This window comes from Scyliorhinus torazame, chromosome 7, assembly GCF_047496885.1.
Source record: "Scyliorhinus torazame isolate Kashiwa2021f chromosome 7, sScyTor2.1, whole genome shotgun sequence".
Taxonomy (NCBI): domain Eukaryota; kingdom Metazoa; phylum Chordata; class Chondrichthyes; order Carcharhiniformes; family Scyliorhinidae; genus Scyliorhinus; species Scyliorhinus torazame.
Window position 1 is genome coordinate 69,094,077 of NC_092713.1, and position 25,557 is coordinate 69,119,633.

Sequence of the window (25,557 nt, forward strand, 5' to 3'; positions counted from 1 at the left end):
TCCCTTGTAAGTTTCCGTACATAATCCCTTTTAGTAGCTCTGATCAGCTGCTTTGTGACCCTTTGCTGGTCTTTCTATCTATCCCATTCATCCAGGTCAGTGCTATGCTTTGCATTTTTGTAAGTGCTTTCTTTCAGTTTTATGCTGTCCCTAACCTCTTTAGTTGTCCATGGCTTTTTTTGTTGAGTACAGCCTTTACTTCTCAAATACTCGCTCTGTATCCTGTCAAATGTTTCTTTAAATATTCTCCACTGCTCTTCATTTGACCCATTAACAGATCTTCCCAGTTTACCGTGGACAGTCCCGGTCTCATCCCGTTAAGTCAGTCTTACTCAATTCTTAAATTCTAGTATCTGAATTGTGCTTTTCATTTTCAAACGCTAGAGTTCAATCATGTTGTGATCACTATTTGATAAATGTTCGCGCATAGTTAGGCTACTAATTAAATTTGGCTCATTACTCATAACTAAATCTAGTATTGCCTGTCCCTTCTTTGTGTATGTTGAATTCATTTAGCAAATGTAGAAATAAGAGTACTATAATTGCCTGCAGTGCCCCTGGGCTATTCAAGAAGCCTGAAGACTCTCAGTCCGGCCTGAATTTCCGCGCAGAGGGATCCCCAGCTTAGCTAAAATAGCACCAGAGGCCAGAAACAGGCCCCACCATTTTAATCCGGGTGGAGGCTATTGTAGTTTCCACATTTGTAGCTCATGGAGGCTTATACGCATGTTAAAAATGCCTTTAGTCAGATCCAATTTTCGCTTGTGGAATGTCCAAAACACCGCTTGTGCACTTTAGATAGCGGAGTTCTTTGGTGAGATAGGGTGTCTTTTTGGAGAGGTCGTGGGACTTGGGAGAGGGAGATAGGTGTCCTTTGGGGGATAGTTAACAGTAAACATGAATGCGAGTAAAATGTGGATAAACGCAATGAAACGGTCAAGCTTAACGGTGCTGTCAAGGGAGTTGTCAAGCTGTGAGGAAATTTAAATCTTCCCTTTAAATACTTGAAAGAAACTTTGAAACAAAAATCAGTGCTGGCTATTTCACTGTCTGCTAACATAAGCTTCAAGGTCACCATTATAGGAAGAGTGCTGCATGACTGATTTCACAAGCTATTATTACCACAGTGGAATGTCTGTCAGTTTACAGTTTGATTGACAGTTTTGAGCCCTTTCAAAGTCTTTGAAATGGGACTACGAACATTAAATTGTTTTTAAAAAATTTATTCTCAGGATGTGGGTGCCACTGGCTCAGCCAACTATTATTGCCCATGCTTAATTGCTTTGGAGAAGGTATGTTGCTGATTTTGCCTTAGTTCAATTGCTGTTTTATTACCTTTGCTCTTGAGTCGGCAGGTATCTTTATGATACCGCCACGATGGTCAAGTCAGAGTAATGATCAATAATCCAATACACCGATCAGTAAGATTTAAATCAAAGCATTTATTATACACAGTAATCGCTACTCATGCACAAATTCTACGTCTAAGTTACTTCTACAACAAACAGGCCTATACTTAACTTGGAACTGGCCCACCGGGTCAGGGAAACAAATGGCCTTTCATTCGGGTTCTGAGCCGGCGGGATTCGAAGTTGGTACAGATTGGTAGCTAGGAGCGCCTTATCTCGTAGCGAGCGTTGAATTAAAACTTACGAGTTCGATCTTCACGAGTCACTGCACCGGTCACGGTCAATGTTGGTTCGTTGTTGCTGGGTGACCCGGGCAGGACGAAGAGCGCGAAGAGGTGGAGAGGAAGAGAAGAGAAGAGAGCGATTTGAACTTGGGGCTCAATTCTTCTAGTCCCCAGGGGCTTCCCGCCTTTCGGGGCAGACCCTGTACCTGGTCCCAATCGCTTGGTTCAATTTTCTCCAATGCTGGAGCGGTTCCCTGATCGATGGGCGGTCTGGAGGTGCTCGTTCACCTCCTTTTGTGTAGGCTCCTGCTGGCGCCAAAGAGTCTGGTTTTGCTTTGTGTGTCTAAATGTTGCTCATTAGTATGCAGATGGCTGTTGCTTATTGTTCCCGGGGATTGCTCATTAGTATGCAGATGGCTGTTTTATTATGCTGATGGTTGCTGGTATCGATATTGTCTGGCCTTTCCAGAGGTAAATACACAGCCAACCTGCAGCTGCTGGCTTTTGTCTTGTTGGCTGACTTTCCCATCAGCCTTTGCCGTTCGCCATTTTGAATCGGGAGTTGGCCATTTTAAGTGGCTACATTCCCTCCTTGTGATCCTAATGAGAAGCGTGAAGGATCACATAATTATGTTGCTTTCCATTCCTTGACCTGGGGGGGGGGGGGGCACTTCCTTCATGGCCTCTGCACTGACCATAGCTATGCAAAAACTTTTAACTGACAATTCTAAGGGCGCTATGTCAAACAGGGACATGCATTACAAAACAATAAACTGGGAAACTCTAATTATTCTTGGTACACTACACTCACTTAAACATTTCATCATTCCACCTTCCTCAACCATACAAACAAAATCATAGCAGTTTATACATATTTTTCCTGGCTTGGCAGTCAAGCTCAGGATCGTACAATTTGCTCATGAACAGTTCTTTACATTTCTTTATTTACAATAAAACCGCAAATGAATGCTCTTTATTATAGATCGCGGGGGTCAGGTCGTATCCGAAAATAGGTGATCTGATCCTATATACCGGGGTTCGAGCGCGGTAGGCTCTCCTTCTCCATTTCCTTAGTCACAGTCTGCACGATGCAGCAGAGTATCGCCAATACTAGTAAGGTTTCTATTACATATGACAGAGAGTACCAGGTTATAAACCTGGCACACCAAGATGATGTGGTGTCGCTGGTGACTGGGCTCTGGGTACTGCGGGGAAGTGAAACATTAACGGCTGGGGGGCTTGAAGTCATGGGGTTAGTGTTCACTCGCAACCAAATATCCATTATTATGAGGATGATCCATGTGGAGGAAGTCCTCATGGCTCTTCTCTTTCCTTTTCTTCTCTGGTCCTGGAGCTTCTGGAGTTCTGTGGAAACAAGCATAGTGTCTGTAACTATCTTGGTTTAATATCTCGTACGATAGTCTGTCTGTCCTTCAGTGCCAATTACTCCCTTTATAATTGGTCACTATGTGTGACTCCCTCATTTTTTTTTCTTCCGAAACCCGAATTTTAGGACAAGACACACTTCCCAATAATGAACCAGTGCGAGCCGTCTCGCAGACTGCGCAATTTACCATCCAAATGTTTCAGGATGTAAATAGCATGTGGTTGGCAACCTACGGGTTACCTGAAACGAAACAAAACTTTTTGAACTAAAAGTGCCAAAAGAGGTGCGTATGGGCCGCAAAGGGTAAGAGTTGGATGGAGTCCCCGGGTAGGACGGCTACCAATGCAGTGTCTCTCCTAGCCGAGCGTAGTTGACCAGAGGGGGGGTTCCCAGGCAGGGCGGGTCCCAAGCCCTTTCTCCACTGCCTGAGCAACCGACAAGAACGGGCAAGAAATGTAGTCATCGTAGTGGGGCTGCCGTAGTGGTTCTTTCCCTCGAACCAGAAGGGCAGTTATGAACGGGGGTCTGGGTTTCCGGCGACAGACAAGTTCCACTGAACTGGCGTCTAGGACCTTAACAAGTCTCTGTGGGTAAGTCCTCAGAGGTTTCTGCTGATGAGCGTGCGGACAAGTTCTCAGAGGTTTCGGCCGAAAAAGCGTGGGGGGGTGAAAATGTTTTCCTGTCTGACAAACAACATTCAACAAACTTACAAACAACATAAAACATTCTGCAGGTTCCATCAGAAAGGACACCACTTCTCCCAAGCGGTTCCTTTTAAAACATCATCTGGACACCTCAGTTCTCAGTTGCGAACAGGGTCGCAACGGGGTTCTCGGTTTGGGAGTCAGACCCAAGGTCGTCATCTTCTCCCGGGTGCCAATCTCTTGAGTGTATCAGGGCTGAAAGGGTTGCATGGTGTGACTTGGGGTCGCTCTCGTCGTTTCGGACGAGTCTGAACGAGTTGTCTCTGTGCCAATAGTTGGTGTCTAGTTGTGTGGGGACGGAATCGGGTCGTCATGGTAGTTCGGTGGTCGGTGGTGGGGTTTGTTTAGGAAAGTGATCATGAAGGGATCACTTGGATAATAGTCGGAATCACTGGGTGTGGGTCCTGTTGCATGGGGATAGTAGGGAGGCGTGCTGTGACTATCGTCCGAGTCACAGACGCTGTCTCTGCTGCTGCAGTCTGTGGGCGTTTCGGGGCGGAGTGTATATCTCGGGGGTGGAGTCGAGGTCGAGTCCGTGGCTGGGCTGGACGTTTTGGGGGATGGGAGGATTATGTTGGCTGTGGGTGGGGCGTGCTGCGTCGAGCATGACGTGGTGTGCGTGGTTAGACTGTGTTCCATATGCCTTCAGCTGGTTTATATGGAACGACGCAGTCTTACCGTTGGGGTACTTTATTTTATATACGGAAGGGCTTACTTTATCCGCAATGGAGTACGGACCCGAGTATTTTGGTGACAGGAATGTGCTGGGGTTATATACGGAGAGCATAACTTGCTGCCCTATACTGTACTCAGTCGCATGCACGGTCTTGTCGAAACAAGCCTTGCTCTGTTTCTTCCTTGTGCCCAATTTTACTGCGGCTGCTAGCTGAGCCGTTTTAACATTTTCAAGTAATTGCTCTACTGCTTTCTCGTGTGCGAGGGCCGTCACCTCGGGGCTGGTCAAGTCCAAACCTAATAAATATTCTGTGCCTTTCATTGGGCATCCGGTTATGAGAGTGTGTGGGGTGTAACCTGTGGAAGTAGAAATTGTATTACGCAGAAACATCAGCGCAAAAGGGAGAACTGAGTCCCAAGTGGTGTTGATCTGCTGGACCATTTTTCTGAGGGTGGATTTTAGGGTCCGATTCATGCGCTCCACGATACCACTCGACTGTGGGTGGTATGCTATGTGGAATTTTTGGGTGATGCCAAATATCGTGAGGACGTTCTGCATGACACGTCCCGTAAAATTGGAGCCTTGGTCAGATTCAATGCTGCGGGGGAGTCCCCATCTTGTAAAGATGTGGTGGGTCAAAATCTTGGCTGTGGTTTTTGCCGTGTTTGTGCGGGCTGGGAATGCTTCAACCCATTTCGTAAATGTGTCAATTACCACAAGAACATATTTATAGCCATTCCTGCAAGGGGGCAATGGTCCTATAAAATCGATCTGGAGGTTAGTCCAGGGGCCATTAACGGGTCGGGTGTGGCTGAGTTGAGCCTTTTTGGCATATCTGTCCGGATTATTCTGGGCACAGATAAGACAATTCCTGATGTAACGGTTTACATCTTCCTTTAAATTCGGCTACCAACAAAGCTGCTTGAGGTGGGCTGTAGTGGGATCGATTCCCTGATGTCCATGACCGTCATGGAACAAACAAATCAGTTGATTCCTGTCCTGTTCAGGAACCACATAAAGGGTGTCTTTTAACACCACACCGTCATGTGTGGTCAGTGCATTTCTAAACCCCTCATAGGGAGCTGGATATTTTCCTTTTACAATCTCCTTGAGATTGCTGTCCTGCTTCTGGGCCTCCACTAGATCCTCGATCTTTGTCTGTGAGACCTGAACTGCACTCACTATTGTGCTTTTGGGGGGTGTCCAAAAATATCCAATGACTGGAACCTGCTTTAGCCAGTGCGTCGGCTTTCACATTTCCAGGGGGGGGGGGGGGGGGAGGAACGATGGTGACTACGAACCTTGACTATCCCAAAGGTCCTGTTCTGGGCTCTCTCTAAGATGTGACGGAGTAATGGGGCTGAAGGGGGGGGTTTTCCGTCTGCGGAAACAAATCCTCTTGCTTTCCACAGGGGCAGAAATTCCATGAGGCTGTTGCAGACATAGAGGCTATCCGAGTATATGTCTGCTGGGCTGGGGAAGGAATCTGGGTGTTCCACTATATACGCGATTGCCGTGAGCTCTGCTGCCTGCGCGCCTAAGTGGCCTGGGAGTTTTAACGATATTTGCTCAAGGGCGCGTCCTCGACATATATACCGCAACCTGTTATGTGCTTCCCATCCAAGACTGTGGAAGATCCATCCACATAGATCTTTATGAGCTCACACGTGTCTGTGTGCTGGGGGCTCTGGGTTGAACTACCTATCTTTCTGGGGGGTGTTTTAGCGATAAAGGGGCCTGTGTTGTGAGATAATGTGTGGAGAGATAATTTCGCATTCATGGGGGATTCCGGGGTACTGTTAAGTTGTCGGCTAAATAGGTGCACGTCTTTGTCCTTTTAACAGTGATATCCCGTCCCTGCAAGAGAAGGGTCCATCTCGCTGCTCTAATCTGACTGACTGTACAGTCCTTGAGCCGTCCGTCCAGTAAATGTTGGGCGGGGGTGTGTTCGGTGAGGATTGTGATGGGGTTCAGTCCGGTAATATATGAAAAATACTGCACTGCCCAAAAAACTGCGAGCAGGTGCCTCTCACAGGCTGAAAATCCCTGCTCCACAGCATCTAAAATTCTGGAGGCATAAGCTATGGGCCTTAACTGGTCGTGCCGTTCCTGGAGGAGCACGGCTGAAAGGGTGCGGTCTGTGGTCGCTACCTCTACGGCGTAAGGGGAAAGCGGGTCTGGAACTTGTAGTGAGGGGGCTGCTATGAGTGCCTGTTTTAAAGAGTCCACAGCATCCATATGCTGTGGAAGCCATTCCCAGGGTGCTCCTTTCTTTAGGAGGTCTGAGAGGGTTGCTGCCTTGCTGGCGAAACCGTCAATGTGGTTTTGGCAGTAGCCAACCAGTCCTAAAAACGACCGGAGGGCTGAAACGTTCTGGGGAAGGGGCAATTTAGCGATCGAGTCAATCCTTTTATGCTCGATCTCGCGTTTACCATGTGATAATTGTTCCCAAATATATCACTTTATCTTCCAAAATCTGGGCCTTTTTGGGGTTGACTTACAACCGATTGAATGTAAGAGTTCCAGGAGTTCAGACAGAAGCTCAATGTGCTCTTCCTTGGTGTCTGTCTGCAGTAGCATGTCGTCTACGTACTGGACCAGACATTCGGGGCGAGAGAATTTGGCTAAACCATTTGCCAGCTGTCGGTGGAAAATGGAGGGGGAGTTGTGGAAGCCTTGTGGCAGGCATGTCCACGTGTACTGCTGTGCTTTAAAGGTGAAGGCAAATTTGTACTGGCACGCCTTTGCCAATGGAATGGACCAGAATCCATTACTGACGTCCAAAACCGTAAAGAATCGGGAATTGAGTCCCTGCTTGAGCATGGTCTCAGGACTTGTTGCTACTGTGGGGGCTGCTGCGGGGGTGATTTTGTTGAGTTCCTGATTATCGATGGTCAGTCGCCATGATCCATCGGGCTTTCTCACTGGCCAAATCGGCGCATTATTAGTGGAGGCTACTGATCTAAGTACGCCCTGCTCTAATAAGCTTTCTATTACCTTTGAAATTTCTCCCTCTGTCTCTTGGGGAAATCCATCCTGTTCTGGGGGTCTAGGGTCAGGTCCTGTTATTTGTACGGAGCCAGTCATCCGTCCACAGTCGTGCTTGTGGGTCGCGATTCCCAGAATGTGTTCTGCTGTGTGGGGCAGGTCAACTAAAACTACAGGGTGCTTGGTGGTGATGGTACCGATTTGAATGGGTACAGGGGCTGTGATGTGTCCCTGCTGTGAGTGGCCTGTAAAGCCGCTGAGGGTGATGGTGGCTGTAGTGAGCCACGTGTCTTTTTGAAACAGGGTGGAGGAATTTATTGTGGTGCGGGACCCTCCTATGTCCCAGAGAAATTCGATGGGCTGTCCCCGAATTTTCGCTGCAACTACCGGTCGTCCGGACCTATCCCAAAGGGTGTCGCAGACCCAACTGGGGGAGCCCGTACACCGTCAGTCCGTTCCGGTCAAGTCCGTCTGATCTGAACGGGCGCTAACGCTATGAATGGGGTCTGTCTTTTTCTTACTCAGAGTGCCCGTCTGCTGGGCTCTCTGTGGCTTTCTAGGGGCATTGCACTCTCTTGTGAAGTGTCCCAACTGTCCGCAGTTGTAACACTCCTGTGACTTGGGTGGGGAGCTGTTCTTTCCCTCATTCACCCATGCGGGGTTCTGGTGTGTTTTTACTGCCTGCATACCTGCAGAGGCCTGCTTTTCCTCGGTATTCTTGACTGCGGGTTTGCTTTGTATTGATTGCTCCCAAGCGTGGGACAATCTTTTCACTACCCACTTCTCGTTATGGGCCTCCTCTGAGGGATCATAACTCGCGCAGGCTTTCTGTCCTGTTTCTGTGGCATGGGAGATAAGGGTGCAGGTCCATTTGGCCATGTTGTCTGGGGACAAATGGGCGCGGTCTAAGTCTCCAAAGACTGCTGCAAAGTGGATCCACAGGCGTCCAGCGAACGCTGTGGGGTGCTCGGATTTCTTTTGCCTACATTTGTTGAGGCCATCTACGGGGTCACCCCGGTTATACCCGATCGCATCCAGGATCGCGGTTTGCATTTCTGCAAGGGTGCCTCCTCCTACATTCTGTGGGTCGGGAAGGGCTGCTGCGACTGAAGGGTCTAAACTTAAAACTGTGAGCTTTACATGCTCTCGCTCATCCAGGCCGTACATGGTCACCTGATGCTTGACTGTGGCAAAGAAATGGTGGGGGTCTGAGGTGGGGAGGAACAGTGTGATCTTATCGCACGCGTCCAGTAATTGTGACCCAATTACCAACCTAATCATGTTCCTTTCCCTTTGAGGTATTTCCTGATCTCGTCCTCCCAAATGGGACATTGTCCCACTCTACTGCTGCTGGTCGCTGCAACCGCAAATTCCTCTGGGTTCATTAGGCGCTTCATTGCCTGTTAAGGGGGTGGAATATAGAAATTCCTCATCGTCCGATGTGGCTGTGCGGTGGGTAGTTACTGGGTTCATTGGAGCTTGAACTATCTGCTGTGTGGGGGGTTGGGGCGCTTTTCTCTTTTGTGGCTTTCCCTGAGCACATGTTCCCTGAACATATCTCTGCGCTGTTTCATTCAATTCTTCCCAATCAGGGCCGTCTTCCTGATCTAATTTTTCTCCAAAGGTTTCCTGGAAACCTTTCTGAACTGAAAGCTGCGATTGCAGCTCTGCAATCTGCTTCCGGCACTTTGCGTGATTTAGCGTGCTTTGTCTTTGTTCTGTGGTGGCAGCATGGAGTGCTCTTAATGCTGCCTTTAGGTCACCACACTGTCTCTGTAATGCTTCTACCTGTTTTTCCGTTTCCTCACGTACCAGGACTGCACGTTGCGTGTCCTGATAGGCCTTTTCGTATTGAGACTGGAAGCTGCTCAAGTGCGCCAGACAAGACAAGCATCGGCTTGCGAGCTTTCCCTAAGCTGTTTTTGTGGATCTCGCTCAGGTTCTCCCACCAAGTATGTCCTATACTTCCGGGACCTGATTCCTCGTTGTCACAGAATTCATTCCAAAGGGGCCATCTTTCCCTTTGAGATATTTCCTGATCTCGTCCTCCCAAATGGGACATTGTCCCACTCTACTGCTTCTGGTCACTGCGACCGCAAATTCCTCAGGGTTCATTAGGCGCTTCATTGCCTGCATTGCCATCTTTCCTATCCGACTGCTGCTCTTCAAATTTGGGACAGGGGTTTTAATCCGAATGCTGCTCTTCAAATTTGGGACACGGGTATTAAGGCGGTGCTGTAAATACGGGTACGGCTTTCGCTACTTTCCGATATACAAACTTCCGACAGTTTTGACGCAACAGAAAATCTATCAGTTTTACCTTATCGCCCTGTTAGTTACGCATGCATACACACACTTCCGAATTATGAGTATTGATCAGAACTGCTTGAACGCTTGTGGTTTTCTGTTTCCAATTGGATTTCTAATTCAAATTCTGGGTTCTCCCGGAGTGGTTTTTCACTTCTAGATCGGGTCCAGTCAGGATGTCGCCAAATAATGTTGCTGATTTTGCCTTAGTTCAATTGCTCTGTTTTATTACCTTTGCTCTTGAGTCGCCAAGTATCTTTATGCCACGAGGTTCAAGTCCGAGTAATGATCAATAATCCAATACACCGATTAGTAAGATTTAAATCAAAGCACATTTATTATACACCGTAATCGCTACTCATGCACAAATTCTACGTCTAAGCTACTTCTACAACTAACAGGCCTATACTTAACTTGGAACTGGCCCACCAGGTCAGGGAAACAAATGGCCTTTCGTTCGGGTTCTGAGCCTGCGGGATTCGAAGTTGGTACAGATTGGTAGCTGGGAGCGCCTATCTCGTAGCGAGCGTTGAATTAAAACTTACGAGTTCGATCTTCACGAGTCACTGCACCGGTCACGGTCAATGTTGGTTTGTTGTTGCTGGGTGACCCGGGCAGGACGAAGAGCGCGAAGAGGTGGAGAGGAAGAGAAAAGAAGAGAGCGATTTGAACTTGGGGCTCAATTCTTCTAGTCCCCAGGGGCTTCCCACCTTTCGGGGCGGACCCTGTACCTGGTCCCAATCGCTTGTTCGGTTTTCTCCAATGCTGGAGCGGTTCCCTGATCGATGGGCGGTCTTGAGGTGCTCGTTCACCTCCTTTTGTGTAGGCTCCTGCTGGCGCCGAAGAGTTTGGTTTTGCTTTGTGTGTCTAAATGTTGCTTATTGTTCCCGGGGATTGCTCATTAGTATGCAGATGGCTGTTTTATTATGCTGATGGTTGCTGGTATCGATATTGTCTGGCCTTTCCAGAGGTAAATACACAGCCAACCTGCAGCTGCTGGCTTTTGTCTTGTTGGCTGACTTTCCCATCAGCCTTTGCCGTTCGCCATTTTGAATAGAGAGTTGGCCATTTTAAGTGGCTACAGGTAATGGTGAGTTGCTTTTTTAAACTGATGCAGTCCGTATTGTGTAGGAACACCTACTGTGCTGTCCGGGGGGGGGGTCCAGGATTATGACCCAGAGACAATGAAGGAACAGTGATACATTTCCAAGTCAGGATGATGAGTGGCTTGGAGGGGAACTTCCAAGTGGTGGTGTTCCCATGGGTCTTCTGTCCTTGTCCTTCTAGATGGTAGCCGTCACGGATTTGGAAGGTGCTGTTTGAGGAGGCTCGATGAGTTCCTGCAGTACATCTTGCAGGTGGCACACACTGCTGCCACTTTGCGTCGGTGGTGGAGGGAGTTGATGTTTGTGGATGGAGTGCCAATCAAGTGGACTGCTTTGTCCTGGATGGCGTTAAGCTTCAGTGTTACTGCAACTGCACTCATCCAAACAAGTGGAGAGCATTCCATCACACTCCTGACTTGTGCCTTGTAGATGGTAGACAGGTTGGGGAGTCAGGAGGTTAGGTATGCACCACAGAATTCCTAGGTTGTTATATCCCACACGGGACTTATGGGGTAGGGATGATCCACTACCCCATGGAGCTTGCAGAATATGAGCTCCCCGATAAGGGAGCGGGGGACCGTTAACAAGGTTCATGTGCCTTAGTCAGTCAGGCACCGACTAGAGAAGACCCAGTAGGGAACTACTGGAGCTGAACATAATAGTTAGTGTTAAATAAAGTCCGTTTTGTTTTTCTCTACAACTCTTTCATTGCCCCTTACAAAAGTTATGACCTGCTCTGGTACCCACAATATATATGCAGAGAGTCCAGTTCAGTTTCTTGCCAATGGCAACCCCAAGATGTTGATAGTAGGGTATTCATCGATGGTAATGTTATTGAATGTCAATGAAATGAAATGAAATCAAAATCGCTTATTGTCACAAGTGGGCTTCAAATAAAGTTACTGTGAAAAGCCCCTAGTCGCCACCTTCCGGCGCCTGTTCGGGGAGGCTGATACGGTCAAGGAGCAATGGTGGGATTCTTTGTTGGAGATAGTGATTGCCTGGCACTCGTGTGGCGTGAATGTGACTTTTCACTTGGCAGCCCAAACCTGGATATTATCCATGTCTTGTTGCATTTAGACTTTGTCTACTTCAATATCTGAGGAATAGCTGAACATTCATTATTGAACATCCCCATTTCTGACCTTATAATGGAGGGAAGGTCATTGATGAAACAGCTGAAGACGATTGGGCATAGGACACTATCTTGAGGAACTCAAGATAGGTATTATAAGGGAAGGAATTTAAATGTAATGAATGGGCTCTTATCAAGGAGAGAATTTTTAAAAAGTGAATTCACCAATAAGACACTTCGAACTTTATTTTATTTCCTCCTAGCATGAATCCGGAGGTCTGCCTATGGTGGATACTGGGTGAGCTGGTATAGAGGGGGTAAGAGCAAAGGGTGATGGGTGGAGTGGCGAGCATTGCCAAAGGTGGTACAGGAGCTATAAAAGGTCCCTGTGTGTGTGTGGGGGGGGGGGGGGGGGGCATTGGTTTGCATGGAGTTTATATGAGGGCACATAAAGTGCCATGGGATGGAAGGTTGGGCCATAAAGTGCGTTGGCCGGAGGGAAGGAGGTGGTGGTGAAGGCTTGAGAGCGCTTTTGTGTTTTATCTTTTTCTTTTGCAAGCTGGCCTTTTGCCCGGCCCACTCCTGCACTTGGCAGCCCCTGTGCTGCCTCCAAACTGACTCCCATTACACCCCACCCTAGTGAAACAGAATTGGAACTTTCAAAGCAGTTTCTCAGGATTTGGGAATTCTCTTGATGGGAACAAGAATTCAGGCCTACAAAATACCCATAAAGGATTTTGTATGGCGGGCACAGTCTGTCGCTCAACACCAACATATGCTGGTGGTCCCTGCATCCAGTTTTGGTGTGGTGGTATTAATGGTACATAGATTGTTTGACTCTCTCCTGCTGTTTTGGGGTCACTTGAACAGACCCACCGTCACTTGTGTATATTATTCAAAGGTTACTGTCAATTCAGACAGAAACGTTTGGAAGCGATAATTGTTTGGGGGGTGGTGGAGGGAAAGAGAAGAATGTTGCATAGATTCCATCTGATATTCCAATAGAAACCACCCAAAATCAGGTGGACTATAGAGGCTGATCCACCCCAGCATTGTTAGTACCTTGAAGAAAGGATGAGCGTGAGCAGTGGGAGTTACAGGAGAAAGAAGAAATAAAATTTCACCACAAGGTAAATGAAAATGAGTCCTCCGAAAGCAAAGCTACCCAATAAAATGCAGACCAAAAACGGTTCTTCACTTTCATCACCAGACATTACACCAATTATACCAACACTTCTAAAAAGCCAACTAACAAGCAACTTTAGCAACTTCAACAATAGTAACTGTGGACATTTCAGGTGTGATGCATACCCACACAAATGATCAAACCAACCAGACTGGCATTTCAGGGAAGCAAACAGCTTCCACTGAACTGCCAAGTGGTAAGAGAATATTAACAGGTGCATCGGCTTGGCTCTATAGAGGGAATCTTTCAATTAAAGGTTACTTTTAAAGAGCAGGAGCCAATTCCAAATTGTGTTCATCTTCCATGATGAGTGCCTTTTATTTCAGCCATGTCCACATATTTCCCTATTGTTAACTGTGAAGGGACTGCCATACACAAATTTTCAGATTCATTACAGCGCAGAAGCGACATACAACCTTGAAAACATTGATACAATTGATTGTTGCTAATAATTGTGCATAAATTTAAAATAGTAAATTTGATTTTGGGATTTACGTCCCGAGGTTGAACTGCTGTCTTTGACTTCACAGATAGCCATCTTACAGCATTGAGAATATGGCAAAGCATCATAAATTCCTAATGTATGATGATGCAGAAATGGTCAGTATTCTAACATCCTGGAGATTACCATTGACTAAAATCTGAACTAAACTAGCCATATAAATACTGTGGCTGTATGAGCCGGTCAAAGGCTAGGAATCATACAACGAGTAACTTACCTCCTGACTCCCCAAAGCCTGTACACCTTCTACAAAGCACCAGTCCGGAGTGTAATAGAATAATCTCCACTTGCCAGGATGAGTGCAGCTCTAACAACACTGATGAAGCTCAATGCCATCCAGGACAAAGCAGCCCACCTGATTGCTACCCCCACCACACTCCCTTCACCAATAACACAAAGTGGAAGCAGTATGGACTATCTACAGGATGCACAGCAGGTACTCGCCAAGGTTCCTTAGGCGGCAGGTTTCAAACCCATGACCATTATCACCTAGAAGGACAAGGGCAGCAGATACCTGGGAACATCATCACCTGGAGTTTTCCCGTCAAGTCACTTACCATCCTGACATGGAAATATGTTGCTGCTCCTTCATAGTCACTGGGGCATAATCCTAGGGCGTACTTTGATATGATGAAGAACCTGTGTAGATTTGACCTCTGGCCACTATTCTATCAGCTTACCCTGGATAGCGAGTTTTTGAATCTATAATTTCTTATCCACTAAAATTAAAGTCTAATTGTATGTAGGGAGGCACAATGGCTTGCACTGCTGCCTCACAGCTCCAGGGACCTGGGTTTAATTCTGGCCTCAGGTGACTGTGTGGAGTTTGCACATTCTCCCCGTGTCTGTGTCGGTTTCCTCCGGATGCTCCAGTTTCTTCCCACAGTCCAAGATGTGCAGGTTAGGTGGATTGGTCATGCTAAATTGCCCTTCGTGCCCAGTGTGTAGATTAGGTTATGGGGATAGGATGGGTGGACGGAGGAGTGGACATGGTAGGGTGCTCTTTCGGAGGGTCGGTGCAGACCCGGTGGGCTGAATGGCCCCCTTCTGCGCTGAGGGGAGTCTATGATGATGTGATTCTTTGCCAGTAATTTGCAGTGTATGAAGCATTTTTGATAATCAGATGTGTTGAGAGAGTGGATTTTATTTCCTTGTTTGATGCAAAATCCTTCATGACTGCTGCAACGATTTTTCATAACAAAATTCTAATACATGTTCAAATGTCACAGAATCCTCCGAATATGTGAACAGAGGGTTCAGGTTTCAAGATGATCTCCAGAGACTGCAGACCAGTATCATGGCAACAAAGCTTCTTAGCAACAGAAAAAATATAATTTTTAAATATAATTTTAACTAGTAACCCAAGCAGTTACAAGCTCTGCACCAAAAAAAACTTGCATTTATACAGCAATTTTATAAGAAATGTTTCTAAGCACTTCATAAGTGCTCAGCCAAGGAAACATGCTGAATCTCAAGTAAAGATTAGGACGGAAGACTTTTGCAAGACATTTAATGAAAGGGAAGGGCGATTTGCATCAAAAAGGAAATTTTGAGAATAAAGTCAAGGCAGTAGGTTTGGCCAGTCATGTTGCAGGGAGGAGATGAAAGACATTACGTAGGTGAAAGCAGGTCCTCTTTGTGAAGCAAAGACATGGGAACAACCTTCCTCTTTAACTGGAGAAAACAACACAGGAGCAGTGGAGTTGACAGAGGTGATGGTGTTGAGGTAAAGCTGGGTAACAACAGGTTACATTTGGAATGTGGCATCTTGCCTTCAAAAGATATGGCTGAGGGGCCGATGAAAAATAGGAGGGGACATAAAAGGATGCAGGGATGTGAAGCGAAGCCATTGCAGGAGAATCTTCAGTTATAACTGATTAGGCGATTGTGGAACCAGGTGAAGGCAGTATTCCGTCGCGGCACAACAGAGGACAGATAGGGGAGGAGGATTGTGTGGTCAATGGTATCAAAGGGCGCAAAATAGGTGAGAAACATGATGAGAATAGTCACCATGCCCATAGTAATTGTCACAGGATGTCATTTTCTGCACTGTTTAGTGCCATTTTAGTGCTATGGTAATGGCAGAAACATAACAAAGATTCAAATGTGGAATTGCCAGAAAGATGAACACAACAACTTCAAGGAGTTGAGGGGAGAAGGAAGTTGGATTTTGAGCAGTAGTTTACAAGTACGGTGGAGTCGAGAATGAGGTTTTTGCGGAGGGTGCGATGAGAGCTGATTTGAAAGAGAGAGGAAAAGGACAGTATCCCAGATGAGGGAACCATTTACAATATCAGCTATCATAGAGCCAGACAGCAGGTTAGTGAAAAGAGTTGAGAGAGAGGAGGAGTTGGGGATCTTATGAACAAGATGAGCTGAGAGAGTATGAGGGAAGAGCATCTGTTCAAACACTCTTTTATTCACCAAAATCACAGAGATGTCCTGCTGGGAGTATACTTTAAATAACGCGTAGATTAATTTTCTATCAATGCCACGCAATTAAATCCCACAATTACACAGTGATCTTTTTATTAATTACGTTGTTTATTCACTGCCCTAATGTACCAACACAACGAAGTCTGTCAGGAATGCTGACAAACTAGTTTGCAAGGTTATTTACCATTTACATTTTTGCAGACCTGTTACACCCACTGTTTTTTTACATCATACATTTAATCTGTTAAACGTCGTGTCATTCAAGGCCGGAACTTGAACAGTAGCCGTGTAAGTGATAGAGGTGGGCATCAATATCTGTAACAGTCAATTGAATGGATAAACTAGCTTATGATGATAGACATAAAATAACAACCATTACAGTTTGGGGTCGGTTTAGCTCAGTTAGCTAGACAGCTGGTTTGTGATGCAGAGTGAGGCCAACAACCCTGGTTCAATTCCTGTACTGGCTGAGGTTATTCATGGCAGCCTGATAGCAGAATACGGAATGGAATCCCGGGAGCTCCCCGCCATGCATGAATATGAATATGCATGGCAAAGGATTTGCTCCTGGACGCTGCTCATAGGTGCCAGTGCAGATCAGGAGCAATTCTACTCCAGCGGGAGAACATAAGTCTCCCAAACGCAGAATTCCACCTACATTTGTTTCTACATTGGTGCCCACGACAAAATTCTGACAAACTAAAACGTCATCTTGCTCCTGAATACAAAGATGTCTGTCGACCCTTCAGTTTAGGAATATAATGGCCAATCACCATAAAAGTTGAATACAGGATATTAAATGAAAGAAGTAATGACTCAAAAATTCTTTCAATAGATGAAACTTGATCTTCTGCATCAAAGATCTTCAATTTTTGTTGAATTTTCGATATACACAACTGTAAGCGAGGGTAAATCCGTTATTCTCTGAATCAACATGGTAAGAGCTCTCACAATCTCTACCATTTGCAAAACACAGAATACATCACATCTTGGTGATATTTAATTAATATAAACAAACTTGTTTATAATGTGGCTATTTGTTAGCCATACTTTTTCTACAAATGAATTAGTTACACAGAATTGGGACCAATATGTACTCGTATCTGGGTCTGGTTTGAACAATTGCCAGAAAAATCCCATCAAATGTAGGTATTTGCATGCAAATGTTTCTTGAACCATGAAATCACCTACACATCACCCAAGAAGCAAAACATCACCTCCCTATACATGTAGGTAATATCCTCGGAATCATTACTACCTATACATATAACCTTTGGGAATGGCACGGTGGCACAGTGATTCGCACTGCTGCCTCACAGCACCACAGACCTGGGTTCAATTCCGGCCTTTGCACTTTCTCCCAATGCTTGCATGGGTTTCCTTTGGGTGCTCCCGTTTCCTCCCACAGTCCAAAGACGTGCAGGTTAGGTGGGATTACGGGGTTAGGATGGGAGAAGTGTGCAGAGTGCATTCAGAGGGTCGATGAGCTGAATGGCCTCCTTCTGCACTTTAGGAATTCTGTGAGCCACTTTTGATTTTGTTTTACTTTGGGTTGAATTTTCTCATCAGAAATAGTCAGAAGGGTAGATACAAGGAATATTTGCCAGGGTGTCTATTACTATCTCAAAGAAGGTTGTAAACTCAATTTGAAATATTAATTACTCATATGGGTCACTTCATCAACAGGGTTGTTTAGAAGGTGCAAGATGATTATTTTGCATTTCTATTGGGAACATCCCAAAGCTTGCCACGTTGCCATGGAGATAGTCTGTGGGGGTTAGAAGGTTCATTTGTGTGGTTGCTCACAGAAGCAAGCAGTCAGAAGTAAACAGCAAAATTCAATTTGCATTCCTGTTCACCTTCTGTAGCTGCAAAGTAATGTTTTGAGATTCAGGTACCAGAACACCCACATCCCTCTGCACTGCAGAGTCCTGCAATCTATCACCATTCAAATAATATATTGCTTTTCTGTTATTCCTGCCAAAGAGGATGCCACTTTGATTTGGGTACAGAATGAGAATTGAGACATGAAATATGGCAATGGCAGCATACCAGGGAGGAACAGGAGATTTTAGAGCCGTGATCCTCAAAACTTTCCACCAGTGATAGCTTTAACTTGCATCATTTTGGGATACGTTGTAGATGAATGCATACAAGATTGATTGTCATGACTGGTCAACAACTCCAGTTTGTCATGGTTTACATTTTTTAGTCCTTTTTAGAATCATAAAAACATTATTATAAGATTGCCAGGATTGTGGAGGGTGAACTAGATAGATTGTGGGTCTTTTGCTGCCAGGAAGTTTGTCTTTCTAAAAAATGTATGTTGACCAAAGATAAAGTATTAAAGCAACAGAATAAAATGTAATTACTTCGCAACCAGGCTGATTCAGTTTGACAATGAAAATTAACCGAAAAATGTTCTGCAGTAAGGTACCTAACAAAATGTTCAATAAAAGTGTAAAGAAACAGAAGAAAAGTTACAGTTCTCTCGAACTATTTACTATTTTCATAAAAATGGTTATGATTTTATTTAAACCTCCAAAAAACTAACCATTTTTAACCTACAAATTTGAGCCAAATTTCCATATCATTACCGTCATGGTAATCCAATTTGAATATTCATATTGTATAGGCTAAAGAAACCATAGAATGCCAATTAGACTAAAATAACTCCGAAATATTAGAAGATGGGGGGCTGGATTCTCCGCCGTCAGGATGCTCCCTTTTGCCGGCAGCCTGGGAGTTTCCCGACGGCGCGGGACTGCCCCACAGTGAGAAACCCCATTGACCAGCCGGCGAAACGGAGCACCCCGCAGGAGTGTTGAACCAGAAATCTGGCTCGGCGGGACAGAGAATCCAGCCCAGGGTTTCTGCTAGGTTATAATTCTTCAGTACATTTCACTTAAAATCAGTCAAATGAACGTAAAAGATGGAGGAATTTCCAGCCGAAGTTGCGTCCAGTGCAAACAGAGAGTCTGCAATCTTTACCGCTATCATGTTAGAAACTGGACCTGCCCACAAAATTAGTGAACCCACACATGGACTTTAAAAACATTTTTTTTTAATTCTTTGGACGCCACTGGCAAGGCCAGCATTTATTGCCCATCCACAATTGCTCTCGAGAAGGTGGTGGTGAGATGCCTTCTTGAACCACTGCAGTCCATGTGGTGTAGGTACACCCACAGTGCTGTTAGCGAGAGAGTTCCAGGATTTTTAACCAGTGACAGTGAAGGAATATAATGAGCAAGGCAAGTTTCTCCCATTTGCACCCATTTGAGAAGCCTACAAATCAGGTATCCAAGGTGCTAAGGCACTAGTGCCTAAGCCTTATATACTAAAAAAGTTAATTTGCAAAGAAACTGAGGAATAATAACAATAATCTTAATTATTGTCACAAGTAGGCTTACATTAACACGGCAATGAACTTACTGTGAAAAGTCCCTAGTCGCCACACTCTGGCACCTTTCCGTGTATACAAAGGGAGAATTCAGAATGTCCAATTCACTTAACAAGCATGCCTTTCGGGACTTGTGGGAGAAAACCGGAGCACCCTGGGGAAACCCACGCAGACACAGGGAGAATGTGCAGACTCCGCATAGACAGTGACCCGAGCCAGGAATCGAACCTGGGACCCTGCACTGTGAAGCAACAGTGCTAACCACTGTGCTACTGTGCCGCCCAAATGTAAGAAATTGGTAACTATATTGTATTATATGTATTCTTTTGCAGTAATATTTTTAAACATCCTGGTTTAAAAGACAAACGTTTTGGCTGCAATAGGTGCAATTAAGATGTTGTAAAGGTGCGATCATCATTCTTTCAAGCCATGCTTATGTTTACAAGAAGAGGCCAGGTGGGATGTTGTTATGATTTCTGGGGATTCCCTGGGGAAGAACTAATTGCAGACATTGTGCTTAAATTTACATAATTAGGTCATGGGATTTGGGTGGGATGAAAATTATGTAATTAATTGGAGGAGCCAGGTCTGTAGCGAGCAGCTGTAGGTTAGTTCTGGAAGCTGTGTGCTGAACTGCAACTTTCGGCAGAAGGATGTCAGATTAATACTGAATCTGACAGACAGGAATCTGCAGACGGTTTACAGCAAGGATCTCTCTCTCTGGGGCAGCAGGGTGGCACAGTGGTTTGCACTGTTGCTTCACAGGACCAGAGCTCAATTCTGACCTTGGGTGACTGTCTGTGTGGAGTCTGCACTTTCTCAGTGTCTGCATGGGTTTCCTCTGAGTGCTCCGGTTTCCCTCCACAGTCCAAAGATGTACAGGTTAGGTAGATTGCCGATGCTAAATTTGCCCCTTATATGTCCAGGGATGTGCAGATTAGGTTATGGAGTTACAGGGAGAGGGCGGAATGGACGGGCGAGTGTAATGGATAGAATGCTCCTTCAAAGGGCTGGTGCAGACACAATGGGCTGAATGGCCTCCTCTGCACTATAGGTATTCTATGATTCGTCAATGCAGTCTTTCAAAGCACTCTATATCCAGAGAACGGCAAATAATCCAGCACTTGCTAACCTTTATTTCTAAGTGGTCTTTGACCTGTGCTGGTATTTCCTTGTTTGGAGAGAAGGTGTCAGCTAGAAGTTAAAGTGTTTCTTTTCATCTTATTGTTAAGCATTGTTAACTGGTAACTTTAAGCTACATTTCGGTGATATTAAGGTAGATTGATAATGTATTAATAATAAAATTTGTTTTACTATACCATACCCCTAATTTGCACATGGAATCACTCCCGGAGTGATGTTCCTGTGCTGTACATTTCTTTGTTCTTTGAAGTATCCTTTCCTCATAGTATTACAAATTAAAACAAAAAGTATTGGGGTTCTTGCCCAGTATCCTAGCATGTTGGGGGTTGGCCCAGCATCATGATAGTATACCAGCGATACTGGTCTGGGGCAGCACGATGGCACAGGTGGTTAGCACTGCTGCCTCACAGTGCTACGGACCCGGGTACGATTCCGACCTCAGGTGACTGTGTGGAGTTTGTACATTTTCCTCGTGTCTGCATTGGTTTCCTCCGGGTGCTCCAGTTTCCTCTTACAGTCCAAAGTTGCAGGTTACGTGGATTGGCCATGGTAAAATTGCCCCTTAGTGTTAAAAAGTGTCCAGGTTAGATAGGGTTGCGAGGATAGGGCAGAAGAGTGGGCCTGGTAGACTCGATGGGCCGATTGGCCTACTTCTGTACTGTCGGGATTCTATGGAATATGCCCATTTCCAGCTGTATTAATAAACAGGTTCTCGCTCTGAAATAAGTCAATGAATATTTTTAATGCAAAGGGAAAAAAGTAGATTCTAAAACAACATTCAATCACAATGGTTCATGAAAGATTTTGTGTGAGATTATGCAAATATCACTTCACTTTGGAAATACAGCACAACTAGGATCGCATTTTGCTCACAGATCGCCAATTGCGCTCATAGTGGAAACTCTATTCAATTTGTAAATTAGTGGTTTCCCTCACATTTATAACACTTAATTTGTTCCCGTTCCAGGTCATTTCCTTTCATTTTTAAAATTTTTGCTCCCATATTTCAAATATCCTTTCAACTGACAGCTCACTTTTAACGTTCATCTCATTTGAATAGTACCGCACTATGACTGACCCTACAATCATCCTGAAAGAAGCTACTTTCTTTTTCACATATCAACCTTTCTCTCTGTGCGCATTTGTACATACATAAATTACCAACTCATCACAAGGAAACTGCTGAGTGTGAAAATCAGCTTCTCCTCTTAACCACATTCCATTGTCTATCAGCAACTATTGGAAATCCAAGGTACAGATTATAATCATACAGCATGGCTAACACAGGCGGTTTTCCAGCAGCCATACATTTACATGTTCAACGCAGACAATAAAAAATCACTTTTCATCATAAATTAGATGTTATGAGCTTTCATTATTTTATTTCTGACAGGAATACAGGGCTGCACTAAACTCACCGAGTACCACAGGAACTGGGAAACGCACATTAAAAACCACTAGCTTGATCACTATGAATCACAAACCACTACAAAAAAAGATTTGGTAGCACACATTAGAATTTCCAAATGATCCACATTTAAAGTGTGGCCACCTACCTTGTTGGAATATTGAGAGGGTCACAGATGTAACGAGAAGGAATAGAGCCTTTACTGGGACAAAGTGGGTCGGATCATTGGCAAATATGTGCACCAGCTGAAAAAGAAAACAATCCAAACATATTTACACAGGCAGAGTGACACTGTCAAAATTCAAAAAAGGTGATCAAAGAAAAGCAAATTCCATGAGGACAATCGCCTAGCTCAGCCACCACTGTGGGGAAATTAGTTTGATAACATCAATCTGGAGCAATTCAAACTCATTGTACAATCTGGAGTAGTATTCGTGCAACACAAGTGCCAGGCAAAGATCATCGAGAATCTAACCATTGCCCCATGACATTCAATGGCAATACAATCATCAACTCCCCCACTTTCATTATGAAAATACACGGCCACATCTCTCTCCCCATCTTTGTAACCTCCTCCTGTCCTACAACCCTCGAGCAGCAGTGTCTTCAGCCAGTGGGTCCAAAGCTCTGAAATTCCCTCAAGATTCCCCCCTCCTCTTTTTTTTGAGAATGTTTACCACATTGGGATTTTTACGATGTCAACTGTGTTGTATAAATGCAATTATTGCTGTTGTTGTGTGAATCCCATCACAACAGTTCCAAGCGTTTACTGACAGAAGCTGAAACGATTTGTATTTGGCTTCATCTAACCAAGTGCATTCTCAGCCCACCTTCAAAAGATTGAAAGGAGAACACCTGAGAATATCTGGTTCTGATCACAAAGAGATTTCAATGTTACGCTCAGGCTCACAATCATATACTTGGATATTGGGCAGTTGGGCACAGCCAAATAACAAAAGACCTACAGTCTGATTATGGGGTGGCTAATGCCTCTGTACAAGAGAATATCCAAGGCAAATCCCCAAACTTGCAACAGACCAACTCAAGATCGATGTCATAAGGCAAAATTAGCTGCACGAGGACAGCTTGCATTCCAGTATATCACACAGCAATTGTGAGATAAATGGCAGGTGCACACTGCAATCTCCTGCAGATATGGCAATTCATTCTTTGGAAAAATACACACTTATTTGTAATATTATAACACTGTGCATATGTGGTTCGGTTTTGAAGCTGAATGGACTAATTACAATAGATTAAACAACGTAACCAACTATTTTTGAGAATTGTAACTTCACTTTTGAAATATACATCTATGGAAAACTAAATGCATAATTCAAGAGTGTTTTCTTTTTTTAAATAAATTTAGAGTACCCAATTATTTTTTTCCAATTAAGAAGCAATTTAGCATGGCCATTCCACCTACCCTGCACATCTTTGGGTGTGGGGGCAGAGGTCATGCGGATCCTTAGGGAGTTTGAGGACTTCTCGGGCTACAAGCTCAACGTGGGGAAGAGTGAATTCTTTGTAGTGCATGCGGGGGGCCAGGAAAGGGGGCTAGAGGAGCTGCCGTTGAAGAGGGCTGAGAGGAGCTTTCGATACCTGGGTATCCAGGTAGCTAGGAGGCCCTGCATAAGCTTAATTTGACACGGTTGGTGGACCAGATGGAGGAAGACTTTACGAGATGGGATGTGTTGCCGCTTTCCTCTGCTTTCAGGAACAACCCCCATCTCCCTTTTGAAGGGCTGAAACAAACACATATGTATCACATGCTTCAATAATCTATTCCATGGTTGTGCGTCTTTCTGAAAATAAATACTTATATAACATCTAAATTAACTTTGTGCTAAACAATTGCATATGTATGCCCTATAGACCTACAATTCCTATTCATCAAATAACCAATGTAGCAGAGCAGAATTTATCCATTAATCATTTTCAAAAACTCCGATTTTAAGCATACCCAATGAAAAAAGCCCACCAAAAAATAAATTAAGTCACTCCCCTCTACATCTTCTCTACTGTCTAGTAGTTCAGTTGTGGGGATGGCTGGAGACAACACTCAGTACTCCATTGCAAAGACTAAGTATAGTGTTCTTGGACTTATTCCAAGTCCAAATGCAGTATTCTTACATTACCACATCCAAGAAATACAAATTAATAGTCTATTTGCTTTCCGAATGGCCATGATCCAACTGTGACATGTCCTTATTTATTAAGATTTACAAGGTCCCTCTCATGGTCTGTAGCCTTTAACATACATCCATGCACAGTACAAATGTGCCTGGAGTTTCCAAAACCTAATTGCACCACAGAGCACTTACCAACATTGAAAGAGATGAGACGTACATTACTTAATTTATTTCTGTACATATATAAATGTAATTTACAGATCCATATATTTGGCTAGTTGAAAACTAATCCAGTTACTGAAGGAGGAGAAAATAATTTATGAGTCATCAGATGGTTTCTGATGCTTGGCAGCTTTGGTTACCCATTTATTAAACTGAAGTGACTTTCGGCCAGTTCATATTAAGTTAATGGGATCACAGAGTTTATCAGCAAACAATTGCCCGAAACCATATTTCCAACTCTGATTCAGACTACCAAAAAAAATACACACTTACTTTTCTCCAATTTTCCTGGGAAATCTCCTGATAGAGGATTCTGCAGAACACATTCTACAGAACACAGTCAGAGCAGGGAAACCTCACAGGGAGAAGTGGAGAGAATCAGAGCAGAAACTACACACCCTCTTTATGGCACTAGCTGTCATATTTTGGTAAGTAAAGAGCTTAACTATCTGGATAAGTAAGTTGGACAGTCCAAATTTTCTGGTGCCAATTTTCACTGGGTACGGAAGCCAGGCTGTCAGGGATTAGTGCCTGGGTGGCTGGCTGTTCAAGTTGGAAGGCTCATTTAATCCGCAGCCCATGAGAGCTTTGGGGGGGGGGGGGGGGGGGGGGGGGGGGGGGGGGGGGGGAGGGGGGGGGGGGGGGCCTCTAAGGATGAAGTTGACTGCAAATTGCAGTCTTCACATGCATCTGATATGCCTCCTCTGCCACAAGGGGAAGTCAGTTGCCTAATCAGCTCCTTGACAAGTCAATTGTGTCAATTTAATCAGTATCACATTGCATCAATGCGCCATTGACTGGCACCCAACTGGAAGCCTAGCCCCCAAGCATTGAACTCTGAGGCTAATACTCATGTCTCCATAATAAAGATGGCACAAATGTGGCCCCCAATGTAAGGCATCATAGGGAAGTCACTCAACAGTCACCCTGTCCAGGAGATGACGGGTGGCAGCATCTCATTCCCCTGTGAGATCAGAATGCAGGTCCAGTGAATGCACTCAACTCCGCTCACTCCTCACTCTTTGGGGACTCATGCGACCCACTGAGGCTCTCAAGGGTCGAAGCACCTCATTCTGGTGGAGTTGAAAGGGTAACAGTTGAAAGAGGTTATTGTGTGACAGAGGAGGGAATAAGGTTCATTGGAAATGTGCTCACATAGGGGGATGCACATGGGTGGATGTCCCAGAGATCCCGAGAGGGCTGTGGATCAGGACATTGTCAGGACACCTCTTTGCTAACTTTGATGTTCTCT

General features: G+C 45.0%; 1 protein-coding gene across 3 annotated transcripts in view; it reads right to left on the reverse strand.

Annotated features, from left to right (window-relative positions):
• Window positions 1-25,557, reverse strand: part of ipo13b (importin 13b) — a 253,469-nt gene that overhangs the window by 51,362 nt on the left and 176,550 nt on the right. For all 3 annotated transcript variants that reach the window (XM_072510858.1, XM_072510859.1, XM_072510857.1), the window contains one exon: window positions 22,100-22,196. In XM_072510858.1, the coding sequence (XP_072366959.1) occupies window positions 22,100-22,196 (97 nt within the window). The remainder of the gene's footprint in view (window positions 1-22,099; window positions 22,197-25,557) is intronic.